This window comes from Tursiops truncatus, chromosome 10 (genome assembly GCF_011762595.2).
Source record: "Tursiops truncatus isolate mTurTru1 chromosome 10, mTurTru1.mat.Y, whole genome shotgun sequence".
NCBI classification, from domain to species: Eukaryota; Metazoa; Chordata; class Mammalia; order Artiodactyla; family Delphinidae; genus Tursiops; species Tursiops truncatus.
The window spans coordinates 13,998,877-14,018,586 of NC_047043.1; the positions used below are offsets into that span (position 1 = coordinate 13,998,877).

Sequence of the window (19,710 nt, forward strand, 5' to 3'; positions counted from 1 at the left end):
TGGATGTATTTTAACATCAAGTACTTTTTTCCAGGAGAGCTCTGAGGTGTCAGAGTCCTTGTTTTTGAAAAACTTAAATGCCTTTCTCTTCTTCCATCCATCTTCATGTTGAAGACTTTATGATCTTCTTAGATCCCAGCCTCTAAGGATGATATCACATCTTTTAAATCTCCTCCCCCACCCCCGCCCAAGAAATCCTCCTTTGAGACTCTCCTGCTCCATTGCGATTGATTACCACCCAGAGCCTGAACTTTTGAAATATTTATTTAAAGGGTGTTTATTGACCCAGAGTCCTTTTGGTTTTCAGTTTGATCTTCTGTCAAGGACAAAGTCTGGAAAGGTTTATTTGTAGAACAGCATTAAAAAGAATCGTAGCAAACAACACACACTGTTTTGGAGCTTTTTGTCATTTAATATTTCTTAAAGATGCTTCTTAAAGATCTTGACGTACGCTTCAGTATGTAAAGACCTCTTTCTCTTTAAAGACTGTGTAGTAAATAGTCCACTGAATGGATATGTCATGATGAATTTGGTGTGACTGAAGGGCATTTAGGTGACTTTTAAACATTTACCGTTAGTGAGAGTGCTGTAATGAATAGCTTTGTATCTGTGCTATTTTTCAGTGTATTTGTAGTATCAGTTCCTAGAAATAAAATTGCTGTGTCAAAGTATATCCAGTTTTTTGTTTGTTTGTTTGTTTTTTAAAATATTATTTATTTATTTTTGTCATTGGGTCTTAGTTGTGGCGCACGGGATCTTTCATTGCAGCACGCAGGCTCTTCTTTGTGGCGTACGGGCTTCTCGGGCTTCTCTCTAGTTGTGGTGTGCGGGCTCCAGAGCGCGTGGGCTCTGTAGTTGTGGTGTGCGGGCTCAGTAGTTGCCCCGCACAGGCTCAGCTGCCCCGCAGCATGTGGGATCTTGGCTCCCCGACTAGGGATCGAACCCGCCGTGTCCCCTGCATTGAAAGGTGGATTCTTTACCACTGGACCACCAGGGAAGTCCCTATCCAGTTGTTTTTAATATGAAATAATTCTTAGACCCAGTAGAGTATTTATAACTTGTGTGTGAGGAATAAAGGATGAAGGTGAACACTCACTGTGTGCCCCCCAACCTGGTTTTAGAAACAGAGCGTTACCAGTGCTTCTGCAACTCCCTGGGTTCCCCCCAGTAGTTTTCTTCCTCTGCCTCTCCTACAAGAGCAAACAGTATTTCGCATTTTGTATTCATTTTTCCTCTGCTTTTTGTTACAGAGTTGATAAATACGTATGACACTATAAATAACATGTAAAGTTTTGCATATTTTTATGTTGGTTGTAAATTGTATTCTATGGTGTGTATTCCTCTGAGCTTTGTTCTCTTACTTAACGTTGAGGTTTTTCCGCTGCATCCATGTTGATGCCTGCAGGTCTGGTTCATTCATTTTCCCTGCTGTGTAGTTTTGCGTTGTGTGAATCTACCCCAACATGTCTATTCTCCTGTTCATAGGTGTGAGGGTTGTTTCTGATTTGCGGCTGCTACACACAGCGCTCTGTGAGCATTCTTGCACGTCTCTCCTAGTGCATGCACACATGCAAGAGTTTCTCTGGAATATATTCCAAGGGCCAGATTTCCCAGGCCATATGGTATGCCAGTCTTCAGTTTATTTAGGTAACTTTTTTTCATTGAAATATCACATACAAACAGAAAATGCACAAGTCAAAATGCATAGCTCAGTGAATTTTCAGAGTCCCCATTTAGCCAGCTCCCAGTAAAGACACTGAACACTTACCAACCCCTCAGAAGCCCCCTTGCACCCCTTTTCACTCACAGAGTCCATCCCTTGCCTCCCCAGAGTAACTACCTACTAACTCTTCTCCCCCATGCAAGTACTAACCAGGCCCACCCCTGCTTAGCTTCTGAAACCAGAGAGACTAGGCACATCCAGGGTGGTACGGCTGTGGATCTGTACTTACCCCTCTGACTTCACAACACTATGGCTGTTTTGCTTGCTTTTGAACTTCATGTACATGGAGTCAGACAGTATGTATGCTCTGGGGTCTGGCTTCTTTCGCTCACCATTATGTTTGTGAGGGGCGTCCATGTTGTAACATGTAGCTGTAGTTTATTCTCTTGACTATAATACAGTTTATTTCTCCATTCTACTCTCGATGGACTTCTGGGTTGTGTGTATCTTCTGTTTCTTAAAAACAGTGCTCCTTTGAACATTTTCTAATCTTTCTCTTGGTGCACATGGATGAGGGTCTCTCTAGAAAACACAGGTGTGCCCTGTTTTATTGTGCTTTGCTTTTTTGCGCTTCGCAGATATGCATTTTTTTTTACAAATTGAAGGTTTGTGGCAACCCTGCATTGACGGTTAGCATTTTTAGCAATAAAGTACTTTCCAATTAAAGTATGTATGGTAATTTTTTTTTGCTATTGCACACTTAGTAAACTACAGCATAGTGTAAACATAACTTTTATATGCACTGAGAAACCAAAAAATTCGTTTGAGTCACTTTTATTGCAATATTTGCTTTATTGCAATGGTTGGTCTGGAGCTGAACCCACAGTGTCTCTGAGGTATGTCTGTATAGCAAGGCTGGAATTGCTGGGCATAGATACAAGATAATGCCAAATTATCATGCATTTAAAAGTTTCGTATGTTGTCAAACTGTTCTCCAGAGTGGTTACATTCTTTTAGATTTCCAGCCAGGACATCTTTACAAGAGAGGCTGTCTTCCCCGTACCCTCATTCATGCGGTGTTTTATCACACTTTTTTTTTTTTAAACCAGTCTAATCAGTGAAAAGGGGTATCTTCTTGAAGGTAATTGACACTTAAGACTATATTTTATAATTAAACCTAATTAATGCTTGTTTTTTGTATTGTTTTTGCAGCCTGAGACCTCAGATCATTGTTCCCTTCCAGAGGATCTCGTGAGTATTTCTGCATGTTCTAGCCTAGAGTGCGTCACGCCTTCAGTGATAAGTGCTATAAGTAAATGACAGTAACAGTTTTATGAGTATCTCTCTTTTTTTTGGTTGCTGATCCAAGGGGTTTTTATCTAACAGGATAACATGATGAAAATGCTAGCAATAGTGGTATTGTGGGTGATCCTCTCCCAACTTAAAAAATAAAAAACTAAAATGTTATTGCTCTATGTTAAAAGGAAACGAAAAGGAAGAAACGGACACCTTGCCTTCCTACAGGGACTAGACTTGTTATACTTGTTTTTCAAGGGCGACTTTATGACCTTCTCTCCACTTGAATCGTTCCAGGAAGAGAACAAGAGGCCCATAATTTGATGGTCTTGGCCCAGACTCAGCTGTGAGAGTGTTTTTGTGTATTCTGACCTCAGCATAACTGCTTTGTCCCATCCCTGCCCAGATGTGGAAGGGGAAGCAGCTGGCAGAGCCTCATCACATTTCATCTGTCTTAGGAAACTTTGCCACCTGAGCTGGCCAATTTTGCCACATAGCTAGATCCAATAGCTGTTTCAGAAAATGATTTTTTAAAATTCTGAGTTTCTGAGTTATTCTGCATTACAGCGATCCAAGATAGTTTGTAGTTTTTCTAGATGTCTGAAACCCAGGGACTGTGACTGATGTTTAGGCAAAGGGAGAATTGACGCCTAGCATATCTATTCTGTTACATAAAGGGCTGTGTGAGATGCCCGCGTGTGTGCGTGCGTGCGCACACAGACCCATTAAAAAAATAAAAACAGTGGTACCGTCAAACATTTCCATAGTAAAGCAGTGACCTAAATAATTTCTGGATTTAGGGTACACAGGATGACATTACAGAAAGAAAGGACAAAATAACTTTAAATAACACTTACAAATACCTTAAGAATATTTCCCCATTTTGCGCGCAAGGAGTCTGAACTTTAGGACAGAGGCCATATTCTTGGGATATAAGAACTTTAAAAAGCTTGGAAGAGTCCCTGGATATTCATCTGCCCGTTATTTATTTTTGTCTTTGGTTAAGAAAGAGTCCGGAGCAGGTTTATAGCCATGTCACCTATACCTGCTACCCTTTTTCTATTCATATGGATTCTGGGGTTACCTTTAAAGCAGTTTCTAAATTTTGAGTGCCTGTATTAGTTTCCTAGGGCCGCTGGGACAACTTGCCACCACCTGGGGGGCTTAAAGCAACAGAAGGTTATTGTCTCATAGTTCCAGAGGCTGTAAGTCTGAAATTAGGGTGTTAGCAGGGCCGTGTTCCCACTGAAGTCTCTAGGGGAGGATTCTTCCTTGCCTTTTCCAGCTCTGGCACTGCCAGCAATCCCTGGCATTCCTTGGCTTATAGCCACATCACTCCAATCTCTGTTCCATCTTCACATGACCTTTTTCCTCTTGTGTGTCTCCCGGTCCCTGTGTCTCTTCTCTTCTTATAAGGACACATTAGAGTGAATTTAGGGTTCACTGTACTACAGTGTGACAAATTACATCTGCAAAGACCTTGTTTCCAAATAAGGTCACATTCTGAGGTTCTGGGTAGACGTGAATTTGGGGAGACAACTTTTTAACCGAGTGTAGTGGGCATTTCATTAAATATGCTAATAGACTGACTGTATCCAGCACAGTTTCTTCAGTGGTATGTGTATTAAAAGCGAGAGTGGAACATTTGATGGCATATTGACAAAATTATAGTCAGGTGTCCCAGAATGGTGAGTGTGCTAACACACTCGGAATAGCAAGACCACGTGTTTGTTTACCAGTCATTGACTTTCTCCTACGCTAAGCCAGAGGCTGGTTGGCGCGCCCTCAGGTGGGCTTCCAAGGAGAAGAAAGCCTGGGGCAGGTAGCAATGGCAGGGTCTCTCTTGGGTCCTGACTTAATTTCCCAACACAGCTGCAAGGCCCAGGAAGTGGATTAGAATGGGAAGCACTTGGGTATGTGGTTTGTTTTTGTTTTTTCCTCCCTTTTTTTTGGTTGGTTTACTTTATTTAATTTTGGGGGGTTCTTGTTTTTTTAAGGCATCTACATTCTGCCCTCTTTGGTCCATTTCGAGTGTCAGGATCTGAACACCCAGTTTTACTCTGTCGGAGCCAGGAAGGGGGTCCATAGAGGCAGCCCTGCTGTGTTGGAGAAGGAACTGAAGCTTTCCTTCTTTTTGGTCCAGCACAGGCTGCTCAAGGGTAGCCAAACCTAAAACAAGCCTTGAGGACAAAGATTGCAAACTGAAAAGCCTTCACGGGCCGGGCAAGTAAAATAAATGTGTGTAGCAGCTGGGAGTAACTTATGGGGGGTGTTAGGGTTTGTAGTAAGCCGAAAAATGCTTGCCCCAGATTTGGACTTTGAAGGGCAAATAAAATGCATCTTGAGATCACAAACCCCTGCTTGATGGCAGGTGGCATTTGCGTGGAGCCTGGATAACTAGCATCAGAGGGTCCCTGAGCCCAGAGTTCTCCTCTACCAGGTTCCTAGAGTTCCTGGAGCGTACATTCAAGATCACGTGTAGCAAAGGCTGCCTAACATAGGGTATGTGGCAGTTTCGCTTTAGAAGCCAGGTAAATTTTATTTTTATCACAATAGTTAGTCATCACGGGGCTGCTTTGATCGAATGGCTCCGTATGTTAAATCATCTCTGGAATATGATCACATATTTTAAGACTGAAAATAGCTTTTTCAATTCAGTTCTACATGGAGCATTTTATTTTGATGATTGTCATGTACTTTTCCCTCTGAAGTTTTTTTAGTAGCCTCTGGCAAAAAGCAGTACTGTTTGGACTGCTACTCCAGAGAATAGTTTTTTCTGCTGAACTTTGTAATTTCAGTTATCTTTAGATCCTCAGTTAAAAGGGGGAAGGGATGGGCGATAAATGATTACGGAACAGAAATAAGTTTCTCATGTCAGACTCAAACAAACCTGGGCTTGCGGTAGAGTCAGTGGGGGTAGCTTTAAGACTTACCTGGTGTTGGTGGGGTTTTTTGAGGGAGGGAAAGGGGGAGGCCGTTGCTGAAGATCTGAAAAAACTCGGCCTAGGAAACATTCTCTCCAGGTCTCATCAGGCATTTTTTGTTTCTGATCTTCCTGTGCAGAACTCTGGTCTAGGACTATGGAGTGGGAGAAGGCAGAGTAGAAGGGTTAAGGATGAATGAGAATGGATGACACGACGAGAACCATCTGCATGTACATTTCTTGGTTGCCATTGTCCCTCTTCGTTTTGCTCTGCCCCCTTGCAGAGAGTGTCGGAAGTTTCCAACCATTGGTGGTACTCCATGCTCATCCTACCTCCTTTGCTGAAAGATAGCGTGGCAGCACCCCTGCTCTCTGCCTACTACCCCGACTGCGTTGGCATGAGCCCGTCCTGCACCAGCACACACCGCACGGCCAGCGATGCCAGTCCTGGGAAGCTGGAGCACTCCAAGGCAGTCCCCTGTGTGCTGGGTGAGAGCTGGTCCTGGCCCTCCCCGCTTTCCCTCCTCCCTCCGCCCTTGCCCTGGAAATATGTGGGTGAGCAGAACGGAAAAGATTTTTTTTTTTAATGTGTGCAGCTTGCTACAAAGCACCTCATTATTTCACGGATCTGGTTTCACTGTGGATCACTCGTATCATTTGTATATATTGGACAGTTAATTTTGCCCTCAGTCAGTGGGAAAGCCTGTAACACTGGTCCAGGAATCATGCCTACGGAGTTCAACGAGCATTTCTTTGAAAGCTGGATAGCTGCATAATTTGATGATAATACCTACTCACTCTGACATGCCAGAAGAAGGTTTTGACCCTATGAGCCACCCTTCTTTTTTCTCCCCGAGTCTTTCTGCTTCTAATTATGCCATTGCTAATCTCAGCCAAACAACCCACTCTTGGAAAAACTTCAGGTCAAGGCAGGCAGACTGATAACCATTTACTTTAAAGGGATCTTTAAAATTCTCCATCAGAATTCTTGGTGTACAAGCAAGAATTGTAGGTCATCTCCTGCACACTAACAAACTTCATCTTTGATGGTGCAAGTAGGTTTTGACATTGTAGCCCTATCTTAAGGTTTTTAACTAATAACACTGGGCCCTCTAAAAATGCAGGTGTGGTCAAAATCAAAGCTGAAGTGATAAATCCCAGTATTAATGAAGGAGGAATAAAGCAGGCAACTCAGATACCACTAGTGTATACATTTATGAAGGACAATTTGGCAGCATGAATCAAAAACCTTAAAATAGATGTTCTTTGGATGTAGGAATTTATCCTAAATAAATTATCAAAGATTATCAAAAGTAAGTCCAAAGATTTGTGTGGCATTGTTTATAATAGTGAAGTAATTGGCTGAAATTTAAGTGCCCAGCAATAGGGCAGTGGTTAAATAATAAATAGGATAATATTATATGTCCATTGAAGTCATATTTAATGACATGGGACACTGTTCTTGAAAAGCAGGTAGGAAAAACAGCCTTTTTATTGCATTTTTTTCTGGCTTTGTAAGAAAAAATATCAGTTATATTTATATTCTCTATTCATAGAAACAGAACCAAGGTTAGACTATACTCCTAAATGTTAACACCGCTCAAGGATTATCAGTAGTTAGTGATTGTTATTTACTTCTATGAACCTATTAATTTTATAATCAGAAAAATTCCAGTGAAAGTTGCTTTTAAGATATATTTCCATGGGGACTTGGCATTCAGTTGGGCTTGGAATTTTGGTCTTGCAAGATGAAGATGTTCTGGAGATCTGTTGGAAAACAATGTGAGTATACTGAACACTACTGAATGGTAACACTCAAACATGATTAAGATGGTAAATTTTATGGCACGTGTTTTTTTTAACCACAGTAAAAAATTTAAAAAAAAAATTCCAGACTTCCCTGGTCTGTGGTCCAGTGGTTAAGACTCCGTCCTTCCAATGCAGGGGACACAGGTTTGATCCCTGGTTGGGGAACTAGATCCCACATGCTGTGTGGCGTGGCCAAAAAATTAAAAAAAAAAAAAATTTCCATGCCACAGAAATTGAATTTTTGAAGAACGAATGGGAAAAAAAAATTGTTTAATTCACGCCTATTTTGTCTAACTGGACAGAGGAAGTGGAAATATTTATGTAGGACAGACTGGGGAGCTTGTCTAGGCTTTCCTTTCTGGTTTCTTTTTGCTCTTCAATTTAGCCAGATTTAGAATTTACAGCTTGTGAGGTTTGCCCATTCTGTGTCTTCTCTCAGTTCCAGGCATGAACCGGTACTTCCAGCCTTTCTACCAGCCCAACGAGTGCGGCAAAGCCTTGTGCGTGAGGCCAGACGTGATGGAGCTGGACGAGCTCTATGAGTTCCCAGAATATTCCCGAGACCCCACCATGTACCTGGCTCTGAGGAACCTCATCCTTGCCCTGTGGTACACTAACTGCAAGGTGAGTGAAGGGTGTGTTAGCCAGCAGCACATGGACACAGATTTCTGTTAAGGAGAGAAGTTGCTTTGACTGTGGACAGAACCTTTGGATCCGGGTGTCTCCACCTCAGGACTCCTGACATTTGGGTGGATATTCTCTGTGTCGGGGCTGTCCTCTGCATCGTAGGATGTTTAAGCAGCATCCCTGACCTCTACTCCCCACATGCCATAGCACCCCCTTCCCCCAGTTGTGACAACCAAAAATGTCTCCAGATATTGCCAAATGGGGGCAAAGTCTCCCCTTCCTGAGAACCACCACTTTAGACCATGTGTCATCAGAATTCTTCACTCTCTAGTTATATGGTGCAAAATTTGGTTCAACGAGTTCCAGTGACAATACCAGGAGAAAAAAGAATAAAATATTAAAGATTGGATTATAAACCCCTCGAGGGCAGGGATTCTGACTCACCTGATTATCCTCAAGCATCTGAGACCAGCGATTCGCTTTTTGCTGGGACTGAATAAATGTTAGGGCCCTCACACAGTGCCCACCTTGAAAGGGATGAAGATAAATTAGAGGGTGGGCAGGGCGGGACCACGAGTTTTGTTTTCTTTTTAAAGCAGAGGCTTTCCTGATGCTAGTCTTTTTCCAATTTATTAATTTCTTCTGCAATTATCTGAGTGCCTGCTGAATGCAGAACATTTTACAAGACTGCCAAAGAAATCTTGGTTAAAGAAAGATATTCCGGTTCCAACCCGGTATTTCACTGGATTAGACTCCAGTCTGAGATGACTTGATTAAGTTTTGGCTATAAATGCAGTTTATATGAATTACACCCAGGTGAGTGGATTGGACAAGGTAGAATTATTCATTTCCTCTCCAGCAGGCTTGAGGGAGGTATTCAATAAACATTTGCTGAACTAAACAAAACTGGTCAGAATTTCCTGTAAATAAGTTGTGAAGATGCACTTTTCAGAAACAGCCTTGGGTTCATTTTTCTTCCCATTTCTTTTTAGTTGACTTTGAAATTTGACTTATACAGGAGAAGAATCTTATAAAAAAAACAAATCCTCCACTTATCAGTGTGGATCTATTTTAATTTGTAATAAGATAGCAAGTATTGTATCTATTTAATACTCTAGTGGGAAAACTCAAATATGGTTGCTTTAAAGGGGTCAGACTTTGAAATGATTTTTTAAATCTTTATTTATTTTATTTTTATGGCTGCGTCAGGTCTTAGTTGTGGCATGCGGGATCTTTCTTTGCGGAGCGCGGGATCTTTCATCGTGATTTTTTTTTTAACGTCATTAATACCAACACGTGTTTTAATCTTCTGCAGCAATCCAAGCCAATGTTGTACGTGTTATTTCTTTCGCATTTTGAGTATATAGTCATCTTCCTGTGTTCAGGTTCTGTTGGAGCTGGGGCTTGGGGACAAGTAGAGGAAAGGCCAGGGTGGGCCCTCTCCCCACTCCGCCACCGCCAGCATGGCCCAAGCCTGTTCTAACTTCGTGACACTGGGCAGAGGCCACATTACTCTTGAATCTTTGAAACAGACCAAGGCCTTGCCAAAGCTGCTGGGGTGAAAAGAGAAAGGCAGTGTCTTTTTTTTTTTTTTTTAACAAGTTCCTAAGTCCATTCCCCCCATGTCTTATCAGTGATGAGTGTCCAGCTTTTTCTGCTGCCAGTGCAAGCAGCATCCTGGGTTTCTGTAATGGCCTTTGTTGTGTGACTTATTGAATCAGGAATATATTTGTGGTATGGTCTGCCTCCACACTCCTGGGTCAGTCATTCGGGTCAGTCATTCTCTGCGAGGGGAAACTTAGGTGATAAAATGCAGATTGCTATGTGCTTCTTTTGTCCCTTTCTCCTTTTTTTCCTTCGCCAGGCAGACCTTCCTTTGGTCTTACTATATCTTAGTGATAAATGATGGATTCCAATTACCTGGAGAGGTTGTTTTTTTTTTTAATTGTAGTAAAACACACAACATAAAATTTACCATTTTTACCCTTTTAACCATTGTAAAATGGATAATTCAGTGGCATTAAATACGTATACAGTATTGTGTAACCATCACTTCTATGTAGTTCTAGAACTTTTTCATTACCCCAAGAGGAAACTCCACACCCATTAAGCAGAGACTCCCCATTCCTCCCTTCCCCCAGCTTCTGACAACTACTTTCTGTCTCTATAAGATTTGCCTGTTCTGGGTATTTCATATAAACGGAATCATACAATACGTGGCCTTCTGTAACTAGCTTCTTTGCTCAGCATAATGTTTTCAAGGTTCATTCCTGTTGTAGCATGCATCAGCACTTCATTTCTTTTTATGACCAAATGATATTCCATGTATGGATAGACCACCTTTCCTTTATCCTTTCATCCACTGATGGACACTTGGTTGTCCTGGCAATTTGAATAGTGCTGCTGTGAATTTTTTTTGAACCTATGTTTTTAGTTCTTTGCAGTAAGTACATAGGAGTGGAATTGCCGGGTCATACGGTAATGCTACGTTTCACTTTCTGAGGAACCAAGAGTTGTTTTTGGTTGGTTGGTTGGTTTTAACAGTTTGGTTTTATTTCCAAACACAGGAAGCTCTTACTCCTCAGAAATGTATTCCTCACATCATCGTCCGGGGTCTCGTGCGCATCCGATGTGTTCAGGAAGTGGAGAGGATACTTTATTTTATGACGAGGAAAGGTCTCATCAACACAGGAGTTCTCACCGTCGGCACCGACCAGCATCTTCTTCCTAAAGATTACCACAACGTACGTGACTGTAGCTCTAGCAATACCACCACCATCGGTCATGATAAATGCTAGTACATTAATGTTCATAATACAAGTAAAACTCCCGTAAGCACTATAAAAGTTAGAAGGCAAGACTTTTGTAGAATATGCATTTCTCCAAGGGAAGAGAATATCAATCACTATTCCTCTAGGCGGTAGAAAGGAGGAAGGGCTGACTCAGGACAAGTACTAATGTATTCTTCAGGGAAATAACTTGTACAGACAGGACATCAAGGAAATACAGATGAACGAACGTTGCTCAGCAGCTAGTACCTTCTATTACATTGTTTCCATTGCTCTAATTGGATTTTTGTTTCTTTTTCTTTTCTTTCTCTTTTTTTTTTTTTTTTGTTAAAGAAATCAGTCATCATTATTGGAGCTGGTCCAGCAGGATTAGCAGCTGCTAGGCAACTGCATAACTTTGGAATTAAGGTAAGATTTGGGGGACATGGAGGCGGAAACAGATGGTTAACTGCTCCTTTGGTCCGAATGTTCTAAGACTTGGAAACTAGTTCCTGATTTTAGCAAAGAATGCTAAATACATTATATCTTTATAACTTTACAATAGATCCTAGAAAAGATACAAAATTTGCAATTGGTTTAATTGAAGAAAGGTAGAGGAAATAGAAACTCCAGCAGCTTTGGAGAGGATTTTAGACTATGATGGGCAAGACTCAAGAGACTCTAAGATGATATTAAAGCAGAAATTCTTGGGACTTCCCTGGTGGTCCAGTGGTTAAGACTCTGCGCCCCTGCTGCAGGGGGCACGGGTTCGATCCCTGGTCAGGGAACTAAGATCCTGCATGCTATGTGGTGTGGCCAAAAAATAAAATAAAAAGTAAAATTTAAAAAGCAGAAATTCTTGACATGTCATTATTGACACAGCAGTGAAGAAAAAGCCCTTGTTTCTGCAATAGTTTGAGACAACAAATAGCAGCTTGGAAATGCACCATTTCCTGCATAAAAGTTAATGAACTATCCAGTTACATTTTCTTATGAAAATCACACTTTGAAAACAAACAATCTTTGCTTTTGGAAGCAGGATTGAATTAGTTAATCCAGGGTTAAGACAGAATTATGTGACTTTTAAAGTACTGTATATTTTTGAGGTATCCTTCTTCCCCAAGGAGAAGGATATTATTTCTTTTTATCTAGTATGTTGCCTTATTCTAATTGTTCAAAATTAGCCAAAATAGAGACTATTACAAAAAAACAAAAATTGTGCAATTCAGTATCTAATTTCCATTAGATTCATTCAAATCTTCCAAATTTCTGGGACTTGCTATGTCTGACTCATTTCTCCTTTTTTAAAAACTTGTTTTGCAAGGACTTTGGTCTTCCATTAAACCGAATGTGAAAATCAGTTTGGTAGAATTGAATTAGTCTTTCGCTATATTCTCTCTGGCTGAAAGAAACAACTTCTTTTTCACAACGTTTTTCTCTGCTGGAGGAGTTTCGGCGATGAGAAAGTTTTCAGTGGCTCTGCCTAAGAGGTTTTCCTTTTGGTGGAATGCAAGACCTACGTCTTGGATTCTTATATATATTGCTGACAAAACAGAAGAATCTGAGTTGAATGTATAAGAAGTCTGTTTGCATTTCAAAATATTGTCTAAGTGGTATTAAGCTATGAGGTGTTTTAATTGGTCATTTATGTATTTCAGCATTAGATATTAGGGCCAAGGTTTCTTGTTCATTTTTCACTTGGGAAACCCACATATTATGTTACAAGGAAGGTTAGTCCTAGCCAAAGTCTAGGAGGGGTGCTGTCTTTAATGTTCAGCCTTCCTCTTATAGACTAAAATAAACTAGAAACGGATGGTTCTGAGTTCATCTGAAGTCAGAGAAAGAAGGTGGGGAGGGGAGAATCACAAGCTGTAGCCTTTCTAGTTGGAGAAAATGAGAAATATAGGTCCAAGGAAGAAGCATATTTAGGGGACCTCTGTTATTCTCCCCTTTCTCTAAGGAGACCCTGGGGAGGTCACCCCACTCCCTCGTGGTTAGGAAGTAGACTCCTCCTAACCTAAGAGATGTTTAGCTCGGGGAACCTCCTGGAGCAATTTGAAGAAGTGCTTTTAGGGATCCAGAAATGAAAGGACTGGTTTTGCCCTGAAGAGGATTCACATTTTCAGTTACCACAACCAAGGGCAGTGAAGCTCTTTGAGCCACGGGGCTGTCCACCTGAGAGCAGCTCCCACCACCACCAGCATCAGAAATTTGGAGGAGATAAAACGGTCTGGGTGTGGTGGGACCAACCTGCTTTGGCCAAGCCTGTGAGGCCATACTTAGATATAATGACATATGATTTTTTTTTTTTAATAATAGTCATAGGGAAGTTAAGGCCTGTTTACAATGCTAAAGGAATTTTGCTACAGACACAGATATTTCATAGGACAAAACCACCTCTTTAACTTAGTTTTTTTTTTTTGCGATACACGGGCCTCTCACTGCTGTGGCCTCTCCCGTTGTGGAGCACAGGCTCCGGATGCACAGGCCCAGCGGCCATGGCTCACGGGCCTAGGCGCTCCGCGGCATGTGGGATCCTCCCGGACCGGGACACGAACCTGCGTCCCCTGCATCGGCAGGCGGACCCCCAACCACTGTGCCACCAGGGAAGCCCCTAACTTAGTTTTTAAGAGTGCCTTTTAATTTATGGAATACTATTTAATAAAAGCTTTCAATGTGCATTTCACATGCTAGTTCATCCAGTCTTATCATTTTGGGATTTGAGAGGAAACAGTTTGAGGGGCTTCTCCAGCAGACCACTCACTTACTCCTTGCTAGAGCCTGCGTTGTTTGTTTTTAACATCTACTTGGGCTCCTATTCACACTGCCCTCTTTTTTTTTAAATTTATTTTATTGAAGTAGTGTTGATTTACAGTGTGTTAATTTCTGCTGTACAGCAAAGTGATTCAGTTATACATATAGGTATGTATACATTCTTTTCCATATTCTTTTCCATTATGGTTTATCACAGGATATTGAATATAGTTCCCGTGCTCTACAGTAGGACCTTGTTGTTTATCCATTCTATATATAATAGTTTGCATCTGCTAATCCCAAACTCCCAGTCCATCCCTCCCCCTTGGCAACCACAAGTCTGTTCTCTGTGTCTGTGAGTCTGTTTCTGTTTTGTAAATAAGTTCATTTGTGTCATATTTTAGATTCCACATATAAGTGATATCATATGGTAGTTGTCTTTCTTTCTGACGTACTTCAGTTAGTATGATCATCTCTAGGTCCATCCATGTTGCTGCAAATGGCATTATTTCATTCTTTTTTATGGCTAAGTAGTATTCCATTGTATATGTGTACCACATCTTCTTTATGCATTCGTCGTTGGACATTTAGGTTGTTTTCATATCTTGGCTATTGTGAATAGTGCTGCTATGAATATAGAGGCGCATGTATCTTTTTGAATTATAGTTTTGTCTGGATGTATGCCCAGGAGTGGGATTCCTGGATCATATGCACACTGCCCTCTTTTTAAAGTTGTTTCTCTAATAATATAATAATACATTAACCGGATATGAAACTCATTTAACAATGTCACTGTACATTTATACTGCATCCTATTCAGCTTCCCTGATTGTCTTTTTAGGTGACTGTCCTGGAGGCCAAAGACAGAATTGGAGGCCGAGTGTGGGATGATAAGTCTTTCACAGGCGTCACAGTGGGACGAGGAGCCCAGATTGTCAACGGCTGTATTAACAACCCAGTAGCACTAATGTGTGAACAAGTGGGTTTCTTTAAGATTTGTATTGTAGATAAAGAAAAGAAAAAATGGTCTTAGTTTGCTTGTGTGCAGTATTAATATGCTTCTAAATAATATGTAACAACCCCAAAATGATTTCTTGCCCCCTCACGCCCTCTGAAAAGTAAATAACAACAAGTATAGTTCTTCCTTTCTGCGAAGGTGGAACTAGAGGACTTAAAATATTCCCCCCCCGCCCCAAGGTCTTTAATTGTATTTGTGCGTTATTTGCAGGCCACTTGATTAGGGTTGCCAGGTTAAGCAAACAAAATTACAGAATGCCCACTTAAATTTGACTTTCAGATAAATAACAATCATTTTTTTAGTATAAGTATGTCCCACATATTACACGGGATGTTTTGCATGCAATATTTGGGACATACTTATCTTAAAGAAAAAAAGGTATTCATTGTTTATCTGAGAATCAAATCTTTCATCAGGCAAACCTACCTAGTGTCTTTGAAGACCTATGGTAGGCCCAAGGATTTTTCTGAGCTATTTATTGACAGTCAATTCAATTTCAACTTCTGTGAGCGTTCGTGTGTTTGTGTGCTCTTTCACATGAGATTCCACAGAGGAAATAGGATGTCAGAGCAGAGAGAGGCGGTGCACAGCTGTAGCGTCTGAAACATTGATAAATACTGGCTGGAAAGCTGTGGAGGGCGTGGCATAGGAGCTGTTGCTGGCACGCTGACATTCGCAGATTCCATGCTGGTTTTTCACTGCCTTACTTTGCTGCCATTCCCCAATCAGCATTTGTTTTTGAGAGGTCCTAGACCCTTTTCTCCATGAGAGCTCTGTCTGATTTCAGCTTAGAACCTGTACCTGTTTTTTCCAGGGAAAACTTTTCACCTTCTTATTCTTATTATTTTGAAGCTTGGCATCAGCATGCATAAATTTGGAGAAAGATGTGACTTAATTCAGGAAGGTGGAAGAATAACTGACCCCACTATTGACAAGCGCATGGATTTTCATTTTAATGCTCTCTTGGATGTGGTCTCTGAGTGGAGGAAGGATAAGACTCAGCTCCAAGATGTCCCTTTAGGAGGTATGGGGAGAATGGTGTTCTGATTGTTCCATCTGAGTCTCATTCTAACCTGAGCTTGATTAGCGGTAGCATCATTCATCCACAAGCCTGGATGGATGCAACAAGAATAGTCCTCAGGAGCGTTCCTTTTGAACTGACCATTCCACAGAGGGGAGCAGAACTGCCTCAGGGACCTTTAGATGCGTGTGTGTGTGTGTGTGTGTGCGCACGCATGCACATACGCACACATAATTCTTTACACAATAGCCAGTGTTTAAGAAAATTATTTAAATGTTTAATTTTCAATTTCCCAGAAGAGCTTACTTTTAAGGAAGCATGTGGTAAGCTCTATGTGAATAACAAGCCACCACATAATGACTCTTCTAGATAAGAGTTCCTGTGTGAAAGGATTCCTTTTCTTTTTTGGACAGTAGGTTAAGATTTTTTTCCAGTATATTTTGTTTAAGAATGCAAGACTCTGTATTATGATTTAAGAACTTTAATTCAAAGTTTTTAGGCTTTGGTACTAAATGGACAATATTCACCCTTTAGAAAACCTGACTGTAACAGCTCATTTCCCTGCGGGCACCCGCTGAGATCTTACTATATTGCTTCTTAAATTGATATTTGTTTAACCTACAATTTCATGACCTGAATGTATTCACTTGTAATTCTTGGAAGCATGTCGGAGTTTCTTACAGTACGAGCATTTGAATCCAATTGGCAGGGTATTAATTTGCTTCAGCTATGTGTTTCTGTGCAAGGGGTCTCAAGTCTCCATCCTGGAATACACTCTGTCTCTGTTTGGGGTACATTTCTCAAGAGCAGGGACTGTCTGTCTCCTCTTTTTATCCTCCCTCCCCGCCTGCCCCACGCCGCCAACCCCCCTCGCCCCCCGCCCTCCCCACCGCGACCTCAATTCTTCGCCTCTGAGACCAACCCACATTCTAATCGCCCTTAGTAAGTGTTGACTGACAAACCGTAACAGAACATTTTTAGAAACTTAACTGGGGTTGACAGGGAACATTTAACCAAATGTGGTGTCCAGACCAAGTGGTGAGTTGTTGAATTTTCTGGAAATGAAGACAGCGACTAGGCGTACTTGCATTATGTTGTCAGAATCTGGTTAGTGTTTTTGCACGTGTGTGATAGTCGCTGGGTGGCGTTTTTCTTTACAATTCTTTCAGGGCCACCAAATACAAAAGTTAACAATATTGCTTTGTCTTGGCTTTACTTAAAACAAGTTATTAAGGGAGGATCAGCAACACTTACTGTGTAAGTAGTTGTTTCATCTCATTAGTATATTTTTGGAAAAGCTTCAATAATAGTATGCACATCTCTCCATGAGGTTACAATTAGAACCTGCCTAGCCCTATCTCAGCTGTCTGAGCTCTCACCTTATTAGCATTTAGCTGAAAAGACAAAAATATAAATACTAAGAAGCTAGAGTGAATTTCACAAAGCAAATATACTAAAAGCTTTTAAATGTTATTTACGTAGAGATCACACTGAGGCTTCTCTCAGTCTGTTTATACTGTTCTAGCAGTCTTGGTTCTTCCCACACCTCTACGAAACCTAAAGGAAAATAGAAACCACATAGCAGGAGGCAGGAATGGGATTGCTACAAAAAGGTATTAAAAGTGGAAAAAAGCCCAGTGGTCTAGGGGCAAAAGCCTAGCACAGAGGTGCCACAGACATCCCCATACTACAGTCTAACTTAAGAATGGAACATTTTAATGAGAACCTTGAGTTGTCAAAAAAAGAAAAGTTAACTGATGCTCCGTTCTGTTTCTAGTCAAGCATGTGCACAATACTTTATAGAAGCTTTGAGACTGCAATGTATCTGTGGGGTGGTTGTCACCACTGGGAAGGTTATAAAGAAGTAACCTGTGCTAAGATTCTTATACTTTGTCAGGCACAAGCCTTCCCCCACCCCCCCCCCCAAAAAGGAATCTAAGCCAATCATTGGAACGAAGTTCCAGGTGAATGGGATAGATAAGTGCTGGGGGTTGATAACCAAGGAGCGATTCCTGAGGCTGGTAGTGACCAGGTGACGCTGGTCTGTAAAGGACGGATGGGACTGGGGTGGGGAGGGCATTCCAGGGAGGGGCGTGGTAGTAGCAGACTTTGCAGGGTTGGCATTTCCAGGAAAAGATTGAGCAGCAGTGCAGCAGAGCCTGTGAGTGGACAGGTGGTGTTTGCTGTCTTTGGAAAGGCTAAAAATGTGCTAACACTGTCTGGCTGTGGTTTTTGGAATTTATTACATAGGCAATGGAGAACCAGTAATTAAAGGTGTTGAGCCAGAGGGTGGGCATGATGAGAGTCCATGATGGACTATTTGGAATGTTTGGGAGAGAAGATAGCCAGTAGTCAGTCTATGATAGGTCTCTTAGTTGAGGTGAGCTGTTATAAGAACTTGACTTTAAGGTGATGGCAATAGGACCAGAAAGGGAGTGGGAATCCTCTCTCTGTCTTTATATGTGCAAGGGTTACTTTTCCTTTATCTTGAGCAAAAGAAGAAATAGTCTCTCAACTAAGCAGAAATGAAACATGGTTGAAGACATAGAACCTGCATAGTTTTGTTCCCCATTAAGATAAGCTTTTACTTCCTGAGAGAAACCAACCTTATCAAGACAGATGCTCTTTCCCCCTGAGTTTACCTGGGAAAGGTCTTCGAAAGTTTGGGGCCTTGCAGGTTGAAGGAGGTGGAACGCAAAAGATAAGGAATTCGAGAATAATGTTAAAGTTTTTTTTTCTGCTTTGCTCCATTCCCATTGCAGAAAAGATAGAGGAGATCTACAAAGCTTTTATTAACGAGTCTGGAATCCAGTTCAGTGAGCTGGAGGAGGAGGTCCTTCAGTTCCATCTCAGTAACCTGGAATATGCCTGTGGCAGCAGCCTCCATCAGGTGGGCTTTGAAGACGCTTGTTTCTGTGTATGTGTGTGTTTTATATATTGAGATATTTAGCCTGGGATGGTCTGGATAAACGGGGAACAATGGGTCTGCTGCTTAAAAGATCAAACACCAGGACTTTAGAGTATATGAAACCCACAGTGGTTTTGAAAAAAAAAATTTTTAAAGCAAGAGAAACCTGTCTTCAAATCATACCTGTGAAGACACCCAGTCCGTAAACCTGAATACAGGAGGGCTGCTGGGCTGAGTCAGGGAGGCGGCAAGAGCCAGTGTCCTTGCCTTCCCCTTGCCCTCCTTGGGGGCCCTCGAGCCATTTCTGTGCAACTGTGGGCTGAAAACACTGCTCCTAAGAAACCAGAATAGAGCATCTTTGCAATTAGGATCTGTTCATCTTGCTAAAATAAATTTAAACTTGCCTAATTCATGTCACCAACTGTGATCTCGATACTTGGATATGCTGTACATTGAACAGCGGTTCTGTGGATGACCCCTCACTTAATAATCCTCTTTGGTGGGGCGGGCAGGGACAACAATTCATGTTTCCATTTGGTGATTCTTTGCAATTGGAATCACACTTTTCCAAAATCATGCTGCATTTCAGTGTCTGTGGAATTTCCATGTTGAAGACATCTAGGTGGCATATTTATATATGGATTTGATTGAATGCAATTCTCCTCTCATGGAATTCTCCTTATCCAGGGTTGTTGATGTATAATACACCTTTCATTTTTATCAGGGAGTGGTACCCATGCCCAAATCACGTCTACCTTTTGTTCCAAAATAAGCTTTCCTGTGCTTTATTGAGAGATCTCCTTTCCCTGGCAGCGGTATCCACCTGGGTTTATCTATTCATGCCCCACCACCCCCACCTTTCTGTTTTGCCCTCTGCCCTCTGGCCTGAGGTGGTCTTTCCCACCTTGGGGCTCCTGTTTTTG

The 19,710-nt window shown here is 41.5% G+C and overlaps 1 protein-coding gene across 7 annotated transcripts in view; it reads left to right on the forward strand.

Annotated features, from left to right (window-relative positions):
- The window catches only part of KDM1B (lysine demethylase 1B), a 55,628-nt gene that overhangs the window by 16,212 nt on the left and 19,706 nt on the right, over positions 1 to 19,710 (forward strand). For all 7 annotated transcript variants that reach the window (XM_033863880.2, XM_033863879.2, XM_033863881.2 and 4 more), the window contains 8 exons: positions 2,876 to 2,914; positions 6,167 to 6,371; positions 8,131 to 8,315; positions 10,886 to 11,062; positions 11,441 to 11,515; positions 14,682 to 14,819; positions 15,711 to 15,882; positions 18,642 to 18,769. In XM_033863880.2, the coding sequence (XP_033719771.1) occupies positions 2,876 to 2,914; positions 6,167 to 6,371; positions 8,131 to 8,315; positions 10,886 to 11,062; positions 11,441 to 11,515; positions 14,682 to 14,819; positions 15,711 to 15,882; positions 18,642 to 18,769 (1,119 nt within the window). The remainder of the gene's footprint in view (positions 1 to 2,875; positions 2,915 to 6,166; positions 6,372 to 8,130; positions 8,316 to 10,885; positions 11,063 to 11,440; positions 11,516 to 14,681; positions 14,820 to 15,710; positions 15,883 to 18,641; positions 18,770 to 19,710) is intronic.